The following is a 23,883-nucleotide window of genomic DNA, read 5'->3' as shown; positions in this document are numbered from 1 at the left end:
GTTCAACGTTCCGTTTACAGACGAGATACTTGGACTAGTTACAAGCATTATACTAGAAAGCCCAATAGTAAGCACTTGACTCAAAGAAAGGCCCAATGGTGTAAGGCGCTCGATCCATAGCCCAATTGAATTATAATCACTTAACCCAAAAAAAAAAAAAAAGGCCCAACGAGATGAATGAGATTTCAAAATTGCATGGAAGGAGGGGGCAAAACGACCAACGGAAGCCACTAAACGCAGGGTGGTGGCGGGACACGCGTGAGGCGGCGATGACCAATCCCTCAAAAACTGATGGACCAGATCATTTCCCTAAAGTGGGACTGCATGAAAGCCGCCACGTGGCCACCTCCTCTCTCTCTCTCTCTCTCTATTATTATTCCCATTCCCTCTCTCTCTCTCTCGGTGCTCCATAATCAATCATCATCTCTCTTCTTCCTTCCTCACTCTCTCTCACTAAATTTATCCACCTCAGGGATTCAATCTCTCTCTCTCTTTCTTTCTTTTCTCTCTCTCTCTAGGGTTTCAGATTCTTCTATCTTATCTATCTGTTTGTGAAGCCACCAGAAAAGGTGACGTAGTATATTCATATGAACCTCTAGATTCCGATCCTCATCCGGTTGCCGGTATATACTTTACGGTCATCAATATCGATCCGTCGCAGCTCAAACTCGAAGAATCGTTCGCCGTTTCTGCGTGAGTTTCCTACTATCAAATCTCGATCCAGTTTCAGCTTTTTTTGATCTGTTTTTGATTGCCTGTGAGTGTTTGAATTGTCGTCGGTAAGTGTTTGAATGGTCGTCGATTGAAACCGGGTTTGATTTTGAGATCAATCCGGCTCAATGATACTAGATTACGTTTTTTCCAGGGCTAAAAGAATGATTGATTGTTTGTATGGATCTTATATGAATGGAAGGATGTGAAGTTTGATGGATTTCAATGGAGGAAATGACTAGTTTTCGGTTTACGTGTTTGATTTCTAATAACAACTTGCTCATTCGGTAGTGTTTTCTTGTTAGATTCTCTCTTTTTTTATGTTAAAAGCGTGGCGTTTTCGGGTAGGAGTAGGAAATCTGTGGAGTTATTGATCTGATCACAGTCGCATTGTTAATTATGTGAATCTGGACTTTAATTTTGGTTGTCAATTAATGATTTTTCTTGTTTTGTTGGGCAGTTTTCAGGTGCGGGGAGGGGCCAGGCTGGTTGATTTAAATGATATGCAAGAGTGGGATAAGGAATCTGATTGTTCAAGCTGGGAATATAGTAGCGCGCACAAAAACTGTGGCGCATTTGAACAACATTGGGAGAGTTTGCATGCAAACCTCTTTGGGGAACCGCGAATTTAAGACAACAAGTTTAAGGATGATGGTTGATTCTAGTGCGACCGAGAAACAGGGTTCCATTGTTGATGTCTTATTGCAGAAAGATGACGAGGGTGGATTTCTCAGTGGAGGCTGGAAAAGGTTTATATGGGATTCTCCTTGTTTGTTTTTGTTTTTTGGTTTGTGAAATTCTTAGAAAAATTAACATGCTTCTGGAGCTGTAATTATAACCATTCTGAACTTCACGCTCCTTGTTTTCTGATTGACAGTGAAGGCGGAAAACTTAGCTGTGGCTATTGCAGTTTTAGGGGGAAAAGAGCCACCATGGAGGATTTTTATGATATAAAAACTTCCAAGATTGATGGGCAAACAGTTTGCCTCTTTGGAATTTTTGATGGTGAGATTGTCTTTATCTTCTTTTCTTATACATAGAAATTTTAATTACTTAAATGTAAGCCACGTAACATTCCTTATCAGGCCTGTGAAATTGTAACAAAAAACAAAATAAATGACACTGATTGTTATGACAGACTAAATGAATAGATTCTCCCGGTTCAGTGTTTGAACATGTGGAAAAACTTGGGTCTTTAAAAACATGGTAGTTGCCAATTTGTGGCTCGTCCGTAGGAAACTGCAGTGACTAGAGATTGACCAAAGTGTGATAACCGTTTCCACTTTAAATTCAATTCATGATTATTGTCCAATAGAAAGGAACATGAGCTTTTACTATGGTGTTACAGGTCATGGTGGTTCTCGTGCTGCTGAATATCTGAAGGAGCATCTATTTGAGAATCTTATGAAGCATCCAAACTTTATCACAGACACCAAGTTAGCTATTAGTGAGTGCAACTTATTTGTGCCTCAATCTTATGAAGCACTTTCAGTATGTGGGTGACATGCTTGTAGTGTATCCTTTGTTCTGATGCAGGATCTCACACGCGCAAATTATTCATGTCTTTTTAGGACAGGTGGAAAGAGGAAATAGTTTTATCCTTACATTTCATGAAGTGTGGGATCCTGTATCGAACACTTTGTCACCCTGTGACTCGTGTCTCTTTGTTTCTGCTGGGTAATTTGGGTGAGCTTGCAGGTGAATCATATCAACAAACTGATGCAGCCTTTTTGGATTCTGAAAGGGATACATACCGCGATGATGGTTCTACTGCTTCAACAGCAGTCTTAGTGGGCAACCATCTATACGTTGCCAATGTTGGAGATTCTCGTACAGTAATATCAAAGGAAGGCAAAGGTATTAAGTATTAACTTATTAACTGCTTCACGAGTAATATAAAAGTGTTTAAATGTAAATAGTTCTTAACTGAATGTATGGTAAAGTACCTCAAACTTCAATGCTGAAAACTTTAAAGGATATATACAAGTGTTTTACTTCATATCTATAACCGCGAGATTGTAGAGATTTGATGCCTGCTAATTAGTAATTACCAGGGTCCTTTTTAGTTGTGCTTTGATTATTGTTTTTCTTAAATAAAAATATAACACAAAAAAATCTTGAAATTGAATGAATGTTGAAAGCCATAAACCAATAGCCTGTATTAGCTGGGTTTTATCCTTGACAATTAGAATGATAATTTGTTGCCAGCTGTTTTTTTTTCTTTCTCAATTTGTATGGGTATTGAATGAGTATTACAAGTTTTGGAGTTGTAGACTTGTAGTGTGGATCTAAAAGTATATATTCTCTTTTTTGACAGCAATTCCTCTATCTGAGGATCATAAACCAAATCGAACTGATGAGAGAAAGAGAATTGAAAATGCTGGGGGCATTGTAATGTGGGCAGGTAAGGCTTGAACAAAACCTCTTAATTGATGCATTGAAATACATGTTGGCTGATATGATAAATACATAGTTGCACACAATATGTTGCATGGGGATCACTTGTTTCTCCTTACAAGTGTGCAAAATTGTATCTACAGCTGTAGAGCTGCATATTTCTTTCTTTAACTGTGTCAGTGGTCTAGCTCACATATTTTTGTGTTAATGTCCTCAGGAACTTGGAGGGTAGGAGGTGTTTTGGCTATGTCTCGGGCTTTCGGAAACCGCATGTTGAAGCAATTTGTTGTCGCAGAACCTGAGATCCAGGTAAATCAGGATGTTATTTTTGAATTCCGGGTTAATTCATCTCATTCTTTGCCTTCTTAAGATTTAATCTATTTTGAGGGTGAATCTACCTATCTTTCTAGTGATATGGCATGAATTCAGAGTATAATCCCAGTAATTAACAGCAAGTTATTTAGTAATTAATTGTTGCATCTGTTGAGTCCTATATTAATACCAAAAATCATAAAGGGCGTAATCCAATATGGCAAGTTGGTAATGCATTTGTAACGTCTCAGTATGTTTATTTCACAAGGTGCTATTTTTGCACATGAATTTGATGTTGCTGCCTTTTAAGTAAATCCTCGTTATTCCTCATGATTAGAAAAATGATTCAATGAAAAAGTTAGGTTAATAATTTCAGTACTGAATTTTAATTTGATGAGTCATGAAAATTGGAGGTGTTTTGTTAACTGTTCAAGAATCTGTTAGATTGTGAACGTACAACTGCTCCGATGTAATATTTTGAGCAATTATTAATTGAAGTGCCGGAGATAAGTTTTTTATTTTTTTTAATTGTGGGTATCTAAAAGTGGGTTGATTATACTTGTAGTCAGGGATTTGTTGGATATACATATAATTAGATTTCAAGCTAAAGAGAAAATTTGGATCTCTCTCTCAGGACCAAGTGATAGATGAAGAATTTGAATTGCTGGTGCTCGCTAGTGATGGGCTGTGGGATGTGGTGCCAAATGAGGTATAACTGACCTGCCCTAAATCTAATTGACACACACACACACCCAGACACACACAGGTACTGGAATGTATGTGCTCCTTTATTCTCACGCAGATGAGAGAGCTCTTTATTGGCTCTTTTATGTTGGCACACAGGTCCTTGTCATTGCCTGTTGCAATGACAACCTCTTGTTCTCTTAGACCCAGTTTCTGGGTTTTCTCAAACTAGATCTCCCTGCTTATATATCTCTGCGTTGTGTGTCAGGATGCTGTTTCACTTGCCCGAACAGAAGAAGAACCTGAGGCGGCAGCTCGGAAGTTAACGGGAACAGCATTTGCCCGTGGTAGTGCAGACAATATAACATCCATTGTGGTGAGGTTCCACCATGACAAAGCAGAGTCTGCTGGGGCTAACCATGATTAGAGAAATCTACTTCGCATGTGTGGATTCATTACCATTTTGAAGTAATTGATTAAATTAAATTTGCAATGCAGTGCAAATGGCTGAATGTGCATATAGAAATCAAGGCAATTAATTTATTCATTGGTTTTGTTTCCAAATTTGCTTTTGTACTGAGAAGATATCTTATTGATCTGTTTCATTCTGGTTCTATATACTGGTTTGCCTATCTGCTCGGTTTATAGTGGTGATTGTAATATCCATGATTTTCCATTGCATAGACATTATTCAATGGTAATAGAATCAAGATTGATATTAAGTTTTCTAAGTATTGGTTGTTGATAATGGATTGAAAATGACAGCTCCAACGGAATAGAACCGATGGATATAGAGTTTCTGCTTGGTTTACAGGGTCATTGTGTTCAGAATCAAGAGGTGTTTGAGAAATTGGTGTTATCAATTAATCGAAAACCTATAGAACAAAAACATGTCCCACGTCAGACACCAGGCACCTTGATTCTCAACTCTCTCCTTGTTTTTCTTTTCTTTTTAGAAGACAAAATATAAAGACCTATGCTGAAGCCACTTTTTAAAACTCTTGACAATATCCAAGATTCAGATGGGACTTCTGTCTTAATTTCTTCCTTTAGTTGAATATGCTTTCTCTTCCCCCTGTGGTGAAGTGCAAAGAGCATCTGTCGTTCAGTATTATGGCATTGGTAAACAAAGACTCAAGCATCTCCCAGTTTGAGATTACCAGACCACTCGCCTGCGTGATGCTGCGGGTTTATATTTTTTTCCCTTAAAGTATTATGTTTGGTATATACTTGTTCATTTCCAGTTAGCTCAGAATATCCTCGAAGATTGAACACATGAACAAAATCAAAAATGAGTTTAAATAACTGGTGAAAACTGAAATTTATTACTCAACTTAAAGCTGCACAAAAGAACAACTTAAATCCATAGTCATACTCACAATAGAAGAATTAATCGACTAAGCCTGCTAATCCTCCTCTTCCAACGGCGTTGATGACAGAAAGGAAGCATTACTGCCTATAACAAATGCATCCGCTGCACATAAGATTTGGAACAACTATCTATTAAGAGACTCCCCACGGGAAGCTAAACATGTGCAGCAATTCCTGCACCGCATGCCTCACCATAGAATTTCCTGTAACCCTACTCCGTTGTCCCAAACCTGTTACAATATCAATCCGGTATAGGGCCTAGGGTTTAAGGACTTGCAGGCTTGAATGATCATCAGCCAATAACCTAAACAGCATAAACATTAGCTATATATCAACGTTAGCTTTATACCTGAACAATAATTCCATACGACAGCTGTACATGTTTAAACTGTGTTGTTGTATTTTTGCTGATGAAATGTATTACAACTAAAGGAAAAATAATAGAACTCACTGACTGTACTCAGTACTCTCTATCTCTGATGGTACCCTGTGAAATTGTAGACATGTTACTTCTCTTGACACTGAAATATCAGATAGTGAGCAACTTGCTGCCACCTCAATCTGGTCTGCACCACAGCCCAAAGATAAGCAGAATCATTATCGTGTGAAAAAATACATCTAATAACATTATCCAAGGATAAGTTGCACATAATACTGTGCCTGGAGGAAGAAGCACATATCAAAAACTTATCTTTAACAACTAAATAAAAATCCAACAAATTATTCCTTCTCTCCTGTTGATTCTTCCAGTAAACACTAAATATTTGTCGAAGTAAAGATTCTATCCCAAAGCAATCAGTCCAGTTTCTCAATTGGCTATGAATTAAGATTAACTGTCAAAAAGAATTCAAAGACAGCAAATTGATCTCTAAATCAGATAGAAAATTGATCTCTAAATCAGTAATAAAACATGGATCTGTTAGACCTCCCAATATTGACTAATCACCAAACTCACGCACTGCACGTCTTTCTCTACTTCAATTCTTCTACATAAATCAGTTGCCAAAAACAGAGTTTTTACTTTTTACCACAAAAGCAAGCAATCCATGATCACAATCCGCTATCAGTTAATATTGACCGTCATAATAATATTCAAAGAGTGGAAATACTATACAAACCAATAGCAAACTCAAAATCTAAACATAGGTCTGTAACTTTCTGCAAGAAAGTACAAACATTTACATCAATATCAATGAAAAAGTACAAGCCGCAAAAACCCAATTTGAGATCAACCTATTTTCAAAGACAGGATAAGCAAATTTGGGCAAAGGTTTGAATGCTTTGAAACACCAATAAATACCCAGAAATGACTCGACTGATATATGCCAAGACGGTTCAGAACCCAGTTGTGCACCTCCAGTGACATGCATACCATGAGAACAACGCCAGCAATGTACCACACATCAGCAGACACCTTAAGGCTATCAAGCTCAATGAAGCTGAGGATTGACTTGAATCGACTCAAGAAATTGGCAATCTATAAGGAAAGAAAAGAACACCGTCATTATCAAGCATCAAACAGGCATGAGATCACAGTATTTAAACATTTACCTTCTTAAACTCCAGCCCCAGGTCAATAGATGGATTTTTCCTTGCTGAGTTGCTGATAACAAAGCCATCTTTTATATCATGGTCTCGGATCAAGCCGCAACTGTTACTATACCGAAGTATTTACAGTGAACCTCAGACTCCCTCCTTTAAATATATATAGAATTGCCTTCCAGAAATGCAGATCACCCAGCTTGTAATCTGGCCTGCCAATATAATTCTAGGAGGTCAACCGGATTTATGTGGTACTTGTTTTTTTCTTTGGATGATGAGGTAGTAGCCTAGACTGATATACTAAGTACTAGCTCATCATCAAAAGAAACCAAGCCCACTACAAGCAATATATCTAGCTCTCATAAAGTGAACTAGTTTGGTTGGTGTTCTTCATTATTTCTCTGATGATGAAATAAAGGAAGAGAAGCAGGGAAGTACCAGAAGATGAAAATGGTAGATGGCAAAATGAATTGAGTTTCGAAAGCAAATTGACTTTGGTACTGGATCTTCTCCTATTGAACGTACCCTAACGTATAAGGAAATAGTTGGCCTTCATCAATATTTCTCAGTATGGTGCAGAGGAACAGTCCAGGCTACAAGACAACACTTTGTATGTACATGAATTAATGTGTGACAGATTAGAAACTAAACAGTTGTATTACCCTTGATTGATTGGTATGTGATATGAGTTCTGAAAGCTAATTGCTTTTGGAGAAAATCTTAACCTTTTAATTCCATAATTATTATTCGAAGTTTAGAACCACACACTTCATTCACTTGTCCTAAGATTAAGTCAAGTACTGCAATGGAATTATGGTATTGGCCAGCATAGTATTTATGATTTTAAGACCTACCAAAAGTCATTGAGATTGAGAAAATCACCTGTCCCGGAACAATCTTATTGATGATAGGTATATAAGTATATAATTTCACATGAATTAATGTATGAATGAAAATTATATCCTCCAGTTTAGGACCAGCTTACAGACACACATCATTATTTCACCCTGTGTTTTTCTGGAATATTAGAAAAACTTAATTATATCTTATGCGTATATTCATCACCATTTTAAGATAACTGATCAATTAAATTTGCAATGCCAATTGCTGAATGTGCATATAGAATAATGAAGGTAATTTGTTTACTCATTTTGGTTTGGTTTCCTTGCTTTTATAAGAGAGGATGACTAATAAATCTGTTTCCTTCTGGTACTATATATGCATTGCTCTATAGTGCCTTTCTGCTTGGTTTTGCAGTGGTAACTGTGTTGAGAATCAATTAACTGAAAATGACAGCCTGAACATTAAAAAGGCGATAGTGTATTTTCTGAGACTGAATTGAGGAATAGGAGTATAGGACCAGAAAAGACACCTTTGATGTATAAGGAATCCAAAATTCACAAAATCTTGAAGAATGGGAAACAAAGGAAAATGACAGCCTGAACATGTGGAATTTTGCAGGGAGTTGTGGTAGGAGAGGTATATAGGGAGAAAGATGGGTTAGATAAGATTAGGGTTTATGTCATTAACAAGTAATTATATCTTTGAATTTCATATATCTTTATAAGAAAGGCATAACATTGATGAGATCATCTTGTCTCATGCATTGCTCAGAATAAATAATGCTCTTTCCTGCTCAAAAACTCTGAGTCTCTCTGCGATTGATGTAACATATTCATCTTCACAAGCAAAGTAAGAACGTACTGGGAATACCATATGATTTATAGTGTGGTGTCATTGGTGTGTAGTTGGGAGAAGCCTTATTTACCATGGAGTTATGTACTTGATCAGTGCCAGTATTCCACTCAATTACACAAAAGAATCAGAGAAATCAATGGCTCTTTATCTTCATTTTTTAAGGGCATAATCTCAACTTCATTACTAGCTAGCTAGAAACAAGATTGAAATGGTAGCTAGGGGCCTTCAATTAATTAGCGGTTAACTTGATCAACAGATGGACCAACTTAAACAAACAGGGGTATTACTTTTGTTGTGTTTTATGCTTCTGTTTACCTATACATTAGGCTACATGGATGTACTCATAAGGTAAACCATCTCTGAAACTTCAAGTGGGGCCTTGTGTCTGCAAATTAGACGTCCAAAAGCTATAAGAGTCAGAGCTAATCTGTGACAGATTAGAAACTAAACAGTTTTATTACCCTTGATGGATTGGTCATTGGTATATGATATGAATTCTGAAAGCTAATTGGTTTGGGGAAATTTTTAACCAATTGATTCTATAATTAGTTAATTAATATTAGAACCATACATAATGCAGTATTTGAATTTCCTTCCAAATTATTTCTTCATTCACTTGTCCCAAGATCAAGTTAGGTACTGTAATGGATTTATGGTATTGGTATAGAATTTATGATTTTTAGACTTACCGCAAGTTATTGTTGACAGGTTTACATATATATCTTCATATGAATTAATGTAGCAATGAAAATTATAGCCTCCAATTAGGATGTTGGACCACCTTACACACACTCACACCCCATTATTTCACCGTGTTTCTCTGGAAGATTACATCTCATGTGTGGATGCATCACCATTCTCAAGTAAATGATCAATTAAATTTGCAATGCAAATGACTGAATGTGCATAAATAAAATGAATGTAATTCTGTATTCAATTAACTTGCTTTTGTAAGAGAGATGACTTATTGATCTGTTTCATTCTGGTCTATATATAGTTATATACATTGTTCTTTAGATCCTTTCTGTTTGGTTTTGCAGTGGTAATTGTGTTTAGAATCAAAAGTTGTTTGAGGTATTGGTGTTATGACTGTCATCAATTAATCAAAAATGACAGCTTGAACATTAAAAAGGCAATTATGTATTTTCTGAGATTGAAGTGAGGAATAGAGTACATGAACAGGAAAGACACATTTGATGAATAAGGAATCCAAAATCCACAAAATTCTGAAGAATGGGAAATAAAGGAAACCTATGGAACAAAACCAAGTCCCACATCAAACTCTTCCTCATTGTTACCAGGCTCCTTGATTCTCATCTCTTTCTCCTTGTTTTTATTTTTATTTTTTTTAAGACAAAATATTAAGACTTATGCTGAAGCAAATTCTAAAGCTCTAACAAGTAACAACATGAAAAAGCAAATATAATAGACATAGCCTAAAATTTATGGGAACAGTTACTGCAATTCTTCCACCAGTTTTGATGGCGCACTGTCATTATCACTTGCTGTGGGTGGGGCTCCGGGGCATCATCTGCTAAGAGTGGTGCGCCGGCGGCTGGTGAGGCGCTGTTGTCCCTCGGCCCTGATTTGTTGGTGCTGCTGTACCTGCCGCTGGCTGCCAAAACTGCAGTTGTTCCCTTTCCCCCCATATAACGGATATATGGTGGGTTAGTTTTTTCGATGATGAGCTAGTAGCTAGCACTTGTAGTACTGTTAAGCTAAGTACCAACTCATCATAAAAAAAAGGGAAAATGATCATTTACCCGATTTTAGGCTAAAAATTGCCCACTTGCTCCACCAACTGTTTTTTAACCTCATTTACCCAAAACATCTAAGGGATTATTTCCCCTTTACCCAATTAATTCTTTTTTCTTTTTTTTTGAGACTTTTTTGCCCTCTCCTTCTTTCTCACTTAGAGAGAGAAGTCATCTTCCACCTTGCTGTGCTCCAGTGACCAGTGGCCGGCGGGGTCTCCGGCGACCGGACTCCGGCGAACGGTGACTAGATTCCGGCGACCGGTGACCGGATTCAGGAAACCGGTAACCGAAATCCGGCGACAGATGACTGGAATCCGGAATCCGGCTATTATTGCCCCCCAGTAATCATATTACTGCCCCCCCAGTAATCATATTATTGCCTCCCAAAAATCATATTATTGTCGTCCAGTGAATTGTATGAACTCCCAAAACCAAAATGAATACACTACAGGAACAATAGATCAATTTGTAATCATATTACTGCCCCCAAGTAATCATATTATTGCCCCCCAATACAAAGTCCAATGTTTCTACTGCCTCCCAATAGACCACCAAAAATGCACCTTTTTGTAGGATTCACAGATAATTTGACTTTAATACACAGAAAACAACAGGTAACTTATCAAAACACCACACTATAGTGATCCCTGTCCCTCATATCAAAGTCTACTGGGGGCCAATAATGTGTCTACTGCCCCCAGTAGACCATCAAACAAACCCCACAGTTACATTGCAATTCCTTCCTCATTCACGGGGTTCACCGAGTGTGAGGCCGGTGCAGGATTGGTCGGATCGTCATCATCTTCGTCAAGATGGGAAGAGTTGGCGAAACAAGGTTGATGGGACCGGACCACCGACCTCAACCTCAACCACCGTACGTCTTCGTCGCCGTGGGTTCCCCAGTTAAGACCCAGCCAAGATCCGGATCGAGAAACAGAGACTAGATGGCCCAGAATCCGCCGGATCGATTGAGTTGTTGGCCCAAATCCGAAGGTGGAGCGCCGGAGCAGCCATGGCAGAGAGAGAGTATGGTTCGGGTGACGGCGGCGCTCGGAGGTTGAGGTCGAATCCGGATGCACAATCCGACTGTGAAACGTAACATCTGTATATATGAAGTTTGGATAACTGGGTTGGAATATATGAAGTGGGCTGAGGGCTGAAGAAGAGAGGAAGGCTGTATATATACTACTCCAAGCCCTCTCTCTCTCATCTACAAGTGGTTGAGGTTCATAAACCTTAATGAATTTTGGTTGGTGTTCATCATCATTTCTCTGTTTAATGAAACTAAAGAAGAGAAGTGAATGAAGTGAACAGATAATATTGAATTTCATACGGCTTATGTGCAGATGGTGGTTGGCAAAACTCAATTGGGTTTTTGAATCTCCCTCCAAAACATGTTTACACCCACAACTCACTCAAGTGAGATACTACAAAAGATTTATTGCATTGGTATAGAATTTAGGATTTTCATACCTTGATCACTGAGATTGAACAATATCATTATTGACAGGTATATATGTATATACTTCACATGAATCTATTTAGGATTGAAATTTATAGCCTCCAGTTAGTCCAACCTTATTTCACCGTGTTTTTCTGAAAAATTAGAGAAGTAGTTCATAACTTTATATTCACCACTTTTAAGTATCTGATCATTAAATTTACAGTGCAAATGGCTGAATGTGCATATAGAAATAAAGGCAGATTTGCTTTTGTACTGAGGACTTATTGATGATCTGTTTCATTCTGGTTCCATACATTGGTACTGTGTGCATATCTGCTTGGTTTAAAGTGGTCGTTGTAATATCTATGATTATCTATTGCATACAAACATAGAGACCATATTCTGGACTGTGTCAACCTTGCAGTAAGCCCTGGTAAGTTGGAAGTAACAGATGCATACATGTGTGCGTGTGGCTCCAGTCACAAAATTCTGTGTCACAATAAAATACAAACAACCCTGATATGCATTTCATATGACTGTAACCAAAAATCTATAGATTGGAAATGTACATGGATTCATCAACCAGATGTTCATATCTTGCTCAAAAGAAGCATCTAATTCTTGATATTCATGGCTAAGCAGCACTTTGACCTGCATGGTAAACCTATCTGATCCTGAGCACTAGAGGCGCTCAAATACACAAGACCTCACTATGGCTTAGTTTCCTCTGCAGGTTGAGTGCCTTGACCAGGTGGACCATCGAGAAGGAACCCATCAACTGTGATAATAACACGTAAGAAGTTAGCATCTTGCAATCTCAAATATCATGACAATCATTTCTGAAAATCCAGAAGAACCATGGAACCAACTTCACTATATATCTTACTAATAGTTTGTGATTTGTTGATAGTAGATGTTTGGAAAATATCTATCTCTATCTCTAACACAATACATGTAATGGTTCTTGAATGCAACACTCAAATAGAACCAATTAAAAAATTGAGCAAGGAAGCATTGTAAAAGGAGTTAACTATATCTTACCCATGTCATTTTGCTCTGCAGAATCAAGATTAATATCCAACTGAGAAGGTTGAAACTCTGAGCCTGAATAGTTCCCCGCTGGTCCAAACTCTGATGATGATAGAAAAATGTCAGGAATTAGATATTCCAATAAGTAGGAGAAGAATCCTCTTAAAAAAAAAAAAAGGTAAAAGAAGACAGCATGATCTTTAAGCCTTTAAGCTTAAACTATCGATGAATACCAGCATGGCATGACAATCCAAAAAAAATATACAGAAGAATTAGGAATCCATTATGAAAAAATGCAGTGACAAACTTTAAGGATGATGTGGTATTAAATGTCTCCTGAACATGAAAACCATAAAAACAATGTTTGGGTAAGTCCACCATTTCTCTTTTCTGGAATTCCATGTTCTAATTAAGATTGTGCATCAATGAAAGCTGCAATCACCTTGAAAGTTTGACCATTCAGCGGTATTAGAGAAGCCAAAATCCCAAGTCATCTGATCCGATGATTGAAGTGACTCCTCAGGACATGTGTTCTGACCATCTGCTCCAAGACGCAACCTCTCTAGATTTGCTATATCAGAAGTAAATGCAGAGTCAAGCACTGGTGTGTCCAGATTTAGCCCTGATGTTTCAGGAGTGAAGGAAAATTGTCCATTCAATGCCACTGCTACAGGACTTGAAGCCCCATCTAACTTCATATCACCAGCAGGGAAGAAAGGTACTGTATTAGCTGGACTTCTTCTGTACATCATGATCAACAAGGAGCAGAACCATTGGCCCATAGAAAGCACACATCATAAAGAGAGGAGTGCGTGGGGGTTATGTGTGCATGTATGTGTACAAGTGTATGGTAGTCTGTATGCATGTACATGTAACCTGGACCTTCATCATGGGGGCATAGCACTTTAAGGAATTGAAATCGATTGGTCTGTTAATCTCTATCTTATACGGAAAACAGCTACCATTGGACATGAAAATCCATCATTCAGGTAATCGAAATAACAACATATCCAAAATTTTAAACATATACAAAAACAATAGGAGAATAAGATTTTGCATGAGAATCTGTTGAGCCAGTTATTCTGTTCTGTACTCTCACAATGAGAAATGCAGCTATCACCGTGAAAGATAAAAGATATGAGTATGTATGAAGAAAATATTGGATAGGAGATGCAATACTCACTCTTTCGCACACTTATGTTGCATACGGTGGAAGTTTCCTGGAGCAGGTATTCCATTAACTCCATGACAACCAGATATGGTGGCCATGGAATTGATCCCGAAATAACCTGTAGATGGAATAAGATGCTGCTGCATGATGGCACATTCCATAGATAAATTGTTGACTATACAAAATGACAAAAAGAAAAGAAAAATATGGCATCAAATTAAAATGATATTTATGACATGGACTTAAATTATAAATAGCCAAAAAACTTCCAAACTAACGACAACAAAAAAAAAGGAAAATATACAAGATATGCCCAAACATCATCTGTGATGAAGTACTTCAGATCAACTATAGTAAAAAGCACAGAGAATATATCTTCTTTAAATTTTTCTTCTCATATATGAATGTCCTTTTTGGTTGATATTTATGAATATACAACAGGTTAGAGAATTCTGGACGAAGTTATGTATCCATTTTAGCTAGTTTTGTTCATAGTAGTGTACCTAGCTATACTCAAGGAAAATCATCAAAGCTGAGAACCAGAAAACCAAGAAATCAAACAAAGAGTAACCTATCAAATACCTGATCAACCAAGCAAACATGGTATGTGCAGAGCGAATTCCCCTTAATTAGTCATTTTATTATACACTGTACTTTTTTCTTTATAGTAAAAGTTGGAACTCAATAGATGTCGTTGGTATTGCAAGAGAAGGCAATGACATGCATATCTACTCTTTTCTTCATTCAAAACAGCATGCATATTGATGTTTCCCTTCTTTAATTGTTCAAGAAGTTCTCTGAGAAGAATATACCAGGCATGTGATGCATTCCATTCTGCACAGGAGCTATCTCAAACTCTGCACGCTCTTGCTGTTTCATCAGATGGTATTGCTGCTCAAGCAACTGGTTATACATATGAATTTGATCTTTGAGCTTTAGCCTTAGGTGGTAGGCCTTGAAAAATTCTCCATTTTCTTCTTCCAGTTTCTGCCATACTATAGTAAACGAAAATTAAAAAGGATGAAATTTAAGCAAACTGTTGGTTGAACATCTTTGATGCAATATGCTATACCCAGTTTTGTAAACTCAGGCTCAATCCTAGCACGATCTAAGAGGGTATTGATGACTTCATCTCTGTTCATATACAACTGCAGACACCTTTCAATCAAATTCTGGACCTACAATGTTCATTATTGTACCAAAACAGAGAGATGCAAGTAAGTATCATCCTTTCAATAAGTGAAACTCAAACATATATACTACGAAATCAATCTGTCTTACAACTTGAATATCTTGAAGTGTGACTTTGCTGCTCTTGTTCTTTGCAATGCTACTTTGTTTGTCATTGCGCAGTGAGAATCGCTTTTCTGCTGGATTCTGTGGATCCTGTGAAAGTGCTCAGAATTCAGTTCTTTGAACCCCCAAAAAGTGAAACAAGATTTCCCCTTATGCCAACAAAAAAGACTAGAGAAAACAAACAGGTACATCGAGCACTGGGCTTTCAACATAACAATGAAACCAATTCAACTCCATCTCTAATCATCCTCTTAATTACCATATATACATTTAGGGCTATATCACCCTATGATTCACAGATTCCACAGAGTACATAATCAGATAAAAGATCGAACAAAACCATTACATTAGGCCCAGAAAAAACTCAGAACTCCTTCTGTATTCCCAGTTACTCGTCACCTAAACAGAACAGAAATTTCATAATCCCATACCCCAAAAACGAAATACAATCTCACACCCAAAAACCCAATCTTGAATTCAATTCCTTCCTCATCAACAATCATGACAACCAAAAAGCCTCAAAGGTACAATCTTTAAGCCATAACCAGCATAATAACAACAGAAAAACCCAGTCTTCAACTCAATTCCTTCCTGATCAAGAATCAAGAGAACCAAAAAGCCTCAAAGGTACAATCTTTAAGCCATAACCAGCATAATAACAACATAAAAACCCAATCTTCAACTCAATTCCTTCCTCATCAACAATCATAGCAACCAAAAAGCCTCAAAGGTACAAGCTTTAAGCCAAAACCAGCATAAAAACATCACAGGAAAGCAGAATATCAGAAGAAAACAAACAAAGAGAAGGTTTCTGTGTTACCATAAAGTTAAAAAGACTTGAACTTTGAAGCTCTGACAGGGTTTCTTGAATCTCAGTCAGTGCTGTTTTGCATTAAGTACAATTGAGGGTACAGATAAGAGTAGCTAGCTGGGTAGGGTTTTACAGAAACGTTGTTGATGATGTAAGGGTTTAGAGGAAGAAGAAGAAGTCCCCAGGAGAATTCAAAACCAAGCGGGGGAGAAATTTGTAATAAATAGCCTCTCGGCTGTCTGGTATTTATAGTCTTTGGATTTTAGGCTGCGTGACAGTCTGGGTGTTTTTAGACTTTCCCGTGAAAATAATACCGGTTTAAACTCTAAAAACAGAAGGAAAAAAATTGAGACAAAAATTCTCTGTTTTATGATTTATTCAATAAAATTTAATAAAAGATATGGTTGTGTACTTGTGTTTTAAAACACGATCAAAACCATAAATTAAAATTAAAAGAGAAAGAAAAAATTATACGTAATCGAAACTTTCTTTTAAAATTTAGATTAGAATTAGATTTTTTACGTTAAAAGAGAGAGTCTTTTCCAAATGTACGAAGATTTGAGACGAAATAAGGAGCTACGTAGCTTTAGAATTTCACAATTTTTTATAAAAGCTATGGTGGTGATTTAAAGGGTTTGGGTTCAGTACAACTTTCATCCCCTGTATACCCGTGCCTGTAGAAGAAAATTCCCCCCCAATCTCTCCTCTCCATCTTCTGTGGCGCAGCGGCGGCATCTTTTACTCATCTGCATAGCCGATCAGCCACCTCAGGTATCTCTATTGTACTGATCCCATTGTCCAGCTTGGCTACGAAGATGGGTATATTTGTGTTTGTTCTGGGGCAGTGCCATGATTGCTCATACGATGGTGCACTATATGAAGCTAGTAAATCTTCAGCAAGCTGGAATTGAATCCCCCTTTGCCAGTACTTGATCCGGTATTCACGTTTTTTTTTATAAGAGTTTAGCACTTCCCAAACATTGTTTTTTTTTGGGGTGCGAGGCTTGATAGCTCCAAGTTCTATCTAGTCGCAAATGGGAATCCTTGGCCTTACAATAAGCGCCTCACCATCCCCAAGTGCTTCGTTTTTGACACACTCAACCCAGCCTTGAATAAAGCTCCAGCACTGCATCTCTCCGCCTGAAGCAGCTAAGTCAGTCAGTGCTTTTATTTCTGCATATGGGATGCTGCAGTATTATCTTGCGTGTCCATCATGTGCCCCAGAGATGCCAAAGCCGTCGTTTGAGTGTTATGATCCAACCACCAATTCTTGGCGACGCTTGCCTCCTTGTCCGTATAAGACAATGGTTTTGCTGTTTGTTATGGCTACATATTGATTTCATTTTACAACAGCCAGGAATCCTCAGCGATAGCTAGCTTTTCATATTAATTAATACACAAAAGTGGCATCCAGTCCAAAAACGCATATCCTTTCCGAGGGAGGGCTGTACGTGGTTGTAGGTGGTATGGTCTATGCTGTTTCTTGGTGTCAAGACCAGGTTATAGCCTTCTCTTTTTCCCGAGATTCAGATGGTAATTGTTTCCTTGGCGCCGCCACGTCTTTGCAAGTAACGAACACCCCACATCCACCAAACCCGTTATATGGGGGGTAACTAATTGTTTGGTTCATTTGGGGGGGGGGGGGGGCAATTCTTTTGCCTAATACAGACGGGCAAGAATGAATATTCTCTTGAGCATCAATATATGTGTGCCACCGAATTTCAAATCATTCGCAAAGGAGGAGCAATGGAGGTCAGGACCTTTCATTCATCTGTTTATCAAGTCAACATCAAGGGTGGTTTTTTGTATGTTAACTTCGCCTTTACACCAGATTGTGAGGATATTGAACCAGAAGAAGATGATTGTCCGACTGCACCGGCCAGAGCCTAGAGTTCGTCAGCTTTGGAAGACAATAAAAGTAAAGGAGAGCGCTGGTTCAATGTTGCAACTGCCAGAATAGGGAACCCTTCAAAAAAAAAAGGGGTTTTGTCCATTTACCCCATTTCTAGGGACTTTTTTCCCACTTACCCCATTAAGTTTTTTTAATTCTCTCTTACCCAACACACTCTAAGAGAGTCTTCCCTAATACCCCATTAAGATTTTTTTTTTTTTTTTTATTTTTTTTTAATACCATTTTACCCCTCACCCCTTTGTTACTTAGAGAGAGAGATAGAGAAAATGGAAGAGAGAGAAACCATAGGAGACTTCGCCAGAGCTCGTCACCGGCCGCCGGAATCCGGTCACCGGCCGCCGAAATCCGGCCAACTTTCGCCGGAATCCGGCCAACTTTCGCCGGAATCCGGTCACCGGCCGCCGGATTCCGGTCACCGGCTGCCGCCCACTGGAACTTGCTGAAAATCTCACCGGAAAGTTTTTTTGCCCCCAATAGACATCTATTGCCCCCTAAAAGAGGGGTAATAGACGTCTATTACCCCCCAATAGACGTCTATTGCCCCTTAATAGCCGTCTATTGGCCCCCAATAGACGACTATCAGCCATGTATTGCCCCCCAGTAGACGTCTATTGCCCCTCAATAGACGTTTAGATTACCGAAATAGTAATTAATCTTCCTAAAACTACACAAATAAAACTTTGATTAAAGAAAAAAATGAGGAGATTACATCAATTCAAAACATCTATTGCCCCCCAATAGAGGTCTATTGCCCCCCAATAGACGACTATCAGCCATGTATTGCCCCCCAATAGAACTTTCAGTCACCAGAATAGGAACTAATCTTCTTAGATTTAGATAAATAAAACTTTGATTAAAGAAAAAAAATGAGAACATTACATCAATTCAAAAAGTCTATTGCCCCCCAATAGACGCTTTAACATACTTCTATTGCCCCAATAGAACATTTTTTCCTTCATTTTTTCTTTCTTTCTATGAATTCTGCACCATTTTATGAAAAAAAAAAAAAAAAAACAGATAAATTGATCTGGGCACCCAGAGAAAAGCTCTGGGCACCCATGTCATCTTCTCCATTTTTGTTGCAGTCGAAACTGTGCCAAACCTGCCAAACTGGACTCAAATATAAGGAACCAACCATGAATATCCAAATTCCAACAAGGCGAAGCCCTGACCGGGTCGGGTCGGCACCGTCGTCTCTAGCATAAGAGTCGCTGGTGATGATTTTGTGGTGGTGGTCCTTCTTGCGGTCCTCGGCTCCATGGCCGGCGTTGAGATTGTCAAAGAGGGAGTCGGTGCAGTTGACGGTGTCGCAGGTGGTGAAGCAGAGGCGGAGGCGCTCGGAGACGATGTCCATAACCGGCGCTCGGAGACGATCTCCAAAACTGGATCCAACAAAATCTCCTGGCCTCCGCGACGACCCAACCCATTCCGGTGACGTTGCGAGCCTGGTGAGACCGGCGGCAGAATTTGAAAATGACGACGGAGGTGAGAGAAAGCAGATCGGAGAGAGAGAGAGAGAGAGAGAGAGAGAGAGAGAGAGACTGCAGATCGCAGAGGGATAGGGAGAGAGGAGAGAAAATTGATGGCATATGGATGTAATTCATTAATTAGATGGAGGGTAAAATTGTTATTTTAGTTCAAATTGGGTTAGTGGGAATTAAAATCTGTTGCTGGGGTAAGTGGGATAATTTTTGCTCATTTTGGGGCTTTTGGTCAAGAACCCAAAAAAAAAAACTGCCAGAATAGAGGACGCAACCAAAATGCCAATTCCAATTTCCAAGGTAGATTTGAAGTCATTCTGCATTACATTATTCCGGAGCATCTTTGTTGACAAATAGAACTATCCAACTTCCTTTAAAGGATGACAATAATTTCCTTATTTCTAAAAAAAATAAAATGCCGCACACAAATTTGTATTATGTGTAATGATGTTTCTTCATGATAGAGTTATATTTCCAGTATGTCACCGTTATGTCAAAACAAATAAAGTAGTCATTCGTGTACGTACTCTTTGCTAATTAGTACTTGTTAAAATACATAGATTTTGTGGAGAGTCTTGGTATTATTTTAGGATTTTCTCTTTATGCTTATTATAATCTGGGTTCAGGTTTTATGTCCCCCCCCCTGTATTCTGCAATTTCATTAATCAAGGTTTGAAGGCAGCGCACCAGCCCTTTTCAAAAAAAAAAATGGTGGTGATTTAAAACACGATATAAAATTAAAAAGGAAATATAAAAGTCTATGAAAAACGTAATCCAAACTTTATTTACAGGTTTAGATTAGAACAAATCTTCTTTTGTCGAAATTGTCTTTGCATTAATTTTCATCATCCCTTTTAAATGTAAACAAATCTTTTAATCCTTAAAATCGTTTATGAAGATTTGAGATGAAATAGCTACGTAAGCTTTAGAATTTCACGATGTTAGTTATTTCATAGATTGATGTAAAAAAAAATTATGAGAAAGAGAAAATGATAAATCAATTAGGCTTTTGTGAAGACGGATGGATATTAAAAAGTAAAAACTGAGCTCAACTCGGCTCAAATATTATTTTTTTGGCCCGAAATTGACCAAATTTTAAAATTCTACAACTTGGAGCCATTAATTCTGGACAAGGCCAAGCACAACGGGGAGATTTCTTGGGAAAAACATTTTCCCAGGAATGGCGTTTTACCTAAAATGTAGATAATTTTACTTGAAAATGAGAGTGATTTTGTGTATTTCTAAATTTTTGAGATTCTTTGCATCGGTGACAAGGAAAACGAATAATCTTGTAAGCAGCAAAGTCTAGCTCTGTAGCGGCTTTTGAGCTTCATGCTCATCTTCGGTTATTCCGTTATTGTAATGGCGACTGTATATAACTGTCTATAGCGCATGTTGCGAGAGAAAGGTTATGTCAACTGTATATAACTGCGCTGCATACAATTCAGTCATGGTTTTGACGAATTGTAGTTCTCTTATGGAAAGCATTGAACAGAGAGCTGTGGCAAGAAACAAGTCGCTCATTGCAAAGTAGAACAAACCCATCATTTGCTTGCCTTCTGAGTCAATTAATCTACTCATTTACAATTTACAAAATGGAACTCTGGCGTCTAATTTACTAAATCATTCGGGATAATATGTGGGGCAATAAGCTAGAATGACTCTAGAACAACCATAAGACAATGTCTTCATGCGGCAGCACTAACACAAACAGTAGTGCTTCATGCAGCAGCACTAACACAAACAGTAGTGCTTCATGCAAAATAGTTTTGGCTCATCAAGTACAAAAAGAAACACGGTAAGCAAATTGAGATCGAGAAATATAAAGGCTTGGCAGTTGGCACTCAGTTATACAAAATAGTTAAAACATCAAAACCAACCAGCATTTGAATGAATGTCCCCAGCAATCACGTACTCTTCATTTTTTTTCTGCCTCGTAGTTCCAGGCCTCAAGTCCTCGTGCCCCAAGACTCACCATAATCATTCAGGTGTCGAAACTAGAGTTTCAACATATATAAGTCCTGTTATAATAAAGGCTACACCCGGGCACATCTCCAAGCAAATATCGGCCGCTGCGGACCAGCTTCTCTTCTTTACCGCATTCAATCGATCCTGACCAACTCATTACTGTCTAATAGTTTGATCACAACTTCACCGCCTCCTGTAACAAAACATAGATCCCATTCATAGGCTAATGAAGCGAACAAATCTGCTAACTCGTATTCTCTCAACAAAATGAGTTTAACCCAAGATTCAGGGACCCCACTACTTGTAGGTATATTGGGCTATTACCATTCAACACATACTCTCCCAAGGTTGCTAGGAGATCAGAAGTCACAAAGGATTAGGAGAATATTTCTCCTGCCTTTTCGGTGACTCAAAGCTATAAAGGAAGATTGCAGAATCTGATCATCACTAGGAAATCAAGGAAATCATGCTCACTGATCTTGAGATGAAGATGTCTTTTAATTTATATCATTTTGCATCATTCTAAATTGATATGCATAGTTTTTAATTGATCTGAAAATCTCATCTGATTTACAATGCTTTCAAAATGCATATCCGATAGAGATATTGATTACAGTTAGAAAAGATTTGATTGCATATTCAAAACAGTTTTAAAAGAGTTTCCTATGTTTATCTTATTCCGTGATTAAGAAGAGATTTGATTAAGGGGGAGACTTGCTCCTCTATATAAGGTTTTCAAACTGATTTATGAAGGCAAAGTTTTTTGGTATCAAGGCTTTGTGTTGCAAATGTTTACACAAATCATTTTATGAAAAACTCTCTTTGCATGTTATATGTATCGGTTCCTTGCATACTCTGTCACTTGCATATTTCACTGTCAAGATCAGTGAGATGTTGAGATCAAGGAAGATTGGAAGATAGGCTTATATTGATTGTGTGGTGATTAAGTAAGAAGTTAGATCAGTTATAAATCAAGTTAGCATTTGTTGCTATGAGAAAGTGATTGTTGTGAACAACATTACTTGTATACTGTAAACTCATTTGATTTATAGTGGATTGATTTTCTCGTGTTGGCTACGTTACAAGCCATGCAGTGAAGTTTCCTTAGTGGAGAGGTTTACACTACGTTAGCAAATTATTGTGTTGTCTTTGTGGTGCATATTTGATTCTCAAAGCAGTTATCTTAACCTGTTTGTTCTATCTGGTATTTACAATACTCTTGTCATTCCCCAAATTTCGCTACTACCCCCTATAATAATCCGCCTTAAAACACACACAAAGGCATCTTCCTAAAAGAACCCTCATGAATATATATATATATATATATATATATATATATGTCCTTATTTGGGAACCAAACAGGCAATGGCATTTCCCGGAACTCCTCCTCTGCCAAATCAAAAGCATACATACTCGCTGGGTCTGAAACTCCACAGCGGTGGTTAATCCAATAGATTGCTCCATTTAAAAGTGTCCTGTCCTCGTGTTTGCTGTCTGGTGATGACAAGTGAGGAGCTTTAATAACTTTCCAACAGTTGGCCTTCAGTGAGAAGATATAGACATGAAAATGTGTCATATATATCGCCCGGGACTACTAAAACAAGCTTGTAGTCATCAGTGGACGACAAATAACCAAGACCTGAAATTACAAAATCTAGGTACTCATTGTCTCCCTATTCATCCATGGGAATATTTATCCTCGGACTAGGTATTTTGCGGAAAAATCCGGTTCCAGATAGCCAAGTGTACCAAATCAGTTAGGAGAGAGACTTACGTACGGCACCCGCACCACGTAGCAGTGGGGCTGCCCAAGCAGGGGGATATTTTGGGTATTTCACATTAAAAATCAGGGGCAGTTTTTTTTTTTTTATAATTATTTCTTCTTATTGGAGAGTCGCACCGCCAAGTGGTGCGGTAGCCCCTATGTAAGAATTTCTCATCAGTTAAATACGAGTCACCTAGAGAGTACCAAACCTTTGCAGATTGCTATTTGGCATGGTTCCTCTGATGTTTGAGGATTTGGGCTATGGGCAGACTCGCCCGACTAAAGCACAAGGAGTCCACACTGTGTCGGCCCAATCCACTTCTATTGCTTCATATGTGTTTTTTAGAAGAAGAAGAATATGAAAGTGGATTGGGCTGACACAGTGTGGAATCCTTGTGTTTTAGTCGGGCCAGTCTGCCCATAGCTCAAATCCTCAAACAAGTATTACCAACTGGCCCAAACACATTGACACCTGGTCAATTTTCCCTATAAATTCACAATAACCGGAACCCATTTTTCACTTTTTCCCCAAAA

The 23,883-nt window shown here is 38.2% G+C and overlaps 2 protein-coding genes and 1 long non-coding RNA gene across 5 annotated transcripts; 1 reads left to right on the top strand and 2 right to left on the bottom strand.

Annotated features, from left to right (window-relative positions):
- The first annotated feature begins 401 nt into the window (after positions 1-401).
- LOC112182846 (probable protein phosphatase 2C 76) lies at positions 402-4,738 on the top strand. The gene is made up of 9 exons (XM_024321402.2): positions 402-693; positions 1,172-1,460; positions 1,589-1,716; positions 2,060-2,158; positions 2,410-2,568; positions 3,029-3,115; positions 3,326-3,417; positions 4,055-4,129; positions 4,373-4,738. Exons 2-9 carry the CDS (start codon positions 1,210-1,212, stop codon positions 4,529-4,531), a joined length of 1,050 nt encoding a protein of 349 aa, XP_024177170.1. The 5' UTR covers positions 402-693; positions 1,172-1,209; the 3' UTR covers positions 4,532-4,738.
- Positions 4,739-5,419: 681 nt separating this feature from the next.
- Positions 5,420-7,492, bottom strand: LOC121050934. 3 transcript variants are annotated; one of them, XR_005804419.1, is made up of 4 exons: positions 7,027-7,492; positions 6,709-6,952; positions 5,927-6,041; positions 5,420-5,779 (listed from the first exon to the last, which is right to left on the bottom strand). It is a non-coding gene; the product is annotated as an uncharacterized LOC121050934 (long non-coding RNA). The 3 variants fall into 3 exon arrangements; XR_005804421.1 differs by having other exon boundaries at positions 6,830-6,952; XR_005804420.1 differs by having other exon boundaries at positions 6,848-6,952.
- Positions 7,493-12,438: 4,946 nt separating this feature from the next.
- Positions 12,439-16,470, bottom strand: LOC112179519. The gene is made up of 8 exons (XM_024317969.2): positions 16,233-16,470; positions 15,398-15,502; positions 15,189-15,294; positions 14,929-15,111; positions 14,129-14,234; positions 13,388-13,686; positions 12,958-13,047; positions 12,439-12,694 (listed from the first exon to the last, which is right to left on the bottom strand). Exons 1-8 carry the CDS (start codon positions 16,233-16,235, stop codon positions 12,627-12,629), a joined length of 960 nt encoding a protein of 319 aa, XP_024173737.1. The 5' UTR covers positions 16,236-16,470; the 3' UTR covers positions 12,439-12,626.
- Between the last annotated feature and the right edge of the window lie 7,413 nt (positions 16,471-23,883).

This window comes from Rosa chinensis, chromosome 1 (genome assembly GCF_002994745.2).
Source record: "Rosa chinensis cultivar Old Blush chromosome 1, RchiOBHm-V2, whole genome shotgun sequence".
In the NCBI taxonomy this organism is placed as follows: domain Eukaryota; kingdom Viridiplantae; phylum Streptophyta; class Magnoliopsida; order Rosales; family Rosaceae; genus Rosa; species Rosa chinensis.
This window is presented reverse-complemented; position numbering and strand designations above follow the sequence as displayed.

What these genes read in the sequence shown, in the direction of transcription:
- LOC112182846 (XM_024321402.2), top strand. Translation starts at nt 1,210, where the DNA reads ATGATATGCAAGAGTGGGATAAGGAATCTGATTGTTCAAGCTGGGAAT. An exon ending in CTCAGTGGAGGCTGGAAAAG is followed by an intron (nt 1,461 to 1,588) that starts GTTTATATGGGA and finishes TCTGATTGACAG; the next exon opens with TGAAGGCGGAAAACTTAGCT. An exon ending in AGACACCAAGTTAGCTATTA is followed by an intron (nt 2,159 to 2,409) that starts GTGAGTGCAACT and finishes GTGAGCTTGCAG; the next exon opens with GTGAATCATATCAACAAACT.
- LOC112179519 (XM_024317969.2), bottom strand. An exon ending in TGGAATGCATCACATGCCTG is followed by an intron (nt 14,235 to 14,928) that starts GTATATTCTTCT and finishes TTCCATCTACAG; the next exon opens with GTTATTTCGGGATCAATTCC. An exon ending in CAACATAAGTGTGCGAAAGA is followed by an intron (nt 13,687 to 14,128) that starts GTGAGTATTGCA and finishes CATGATGTACAG; the next exon opens with AAGAAGTCCAGCTAATACAG.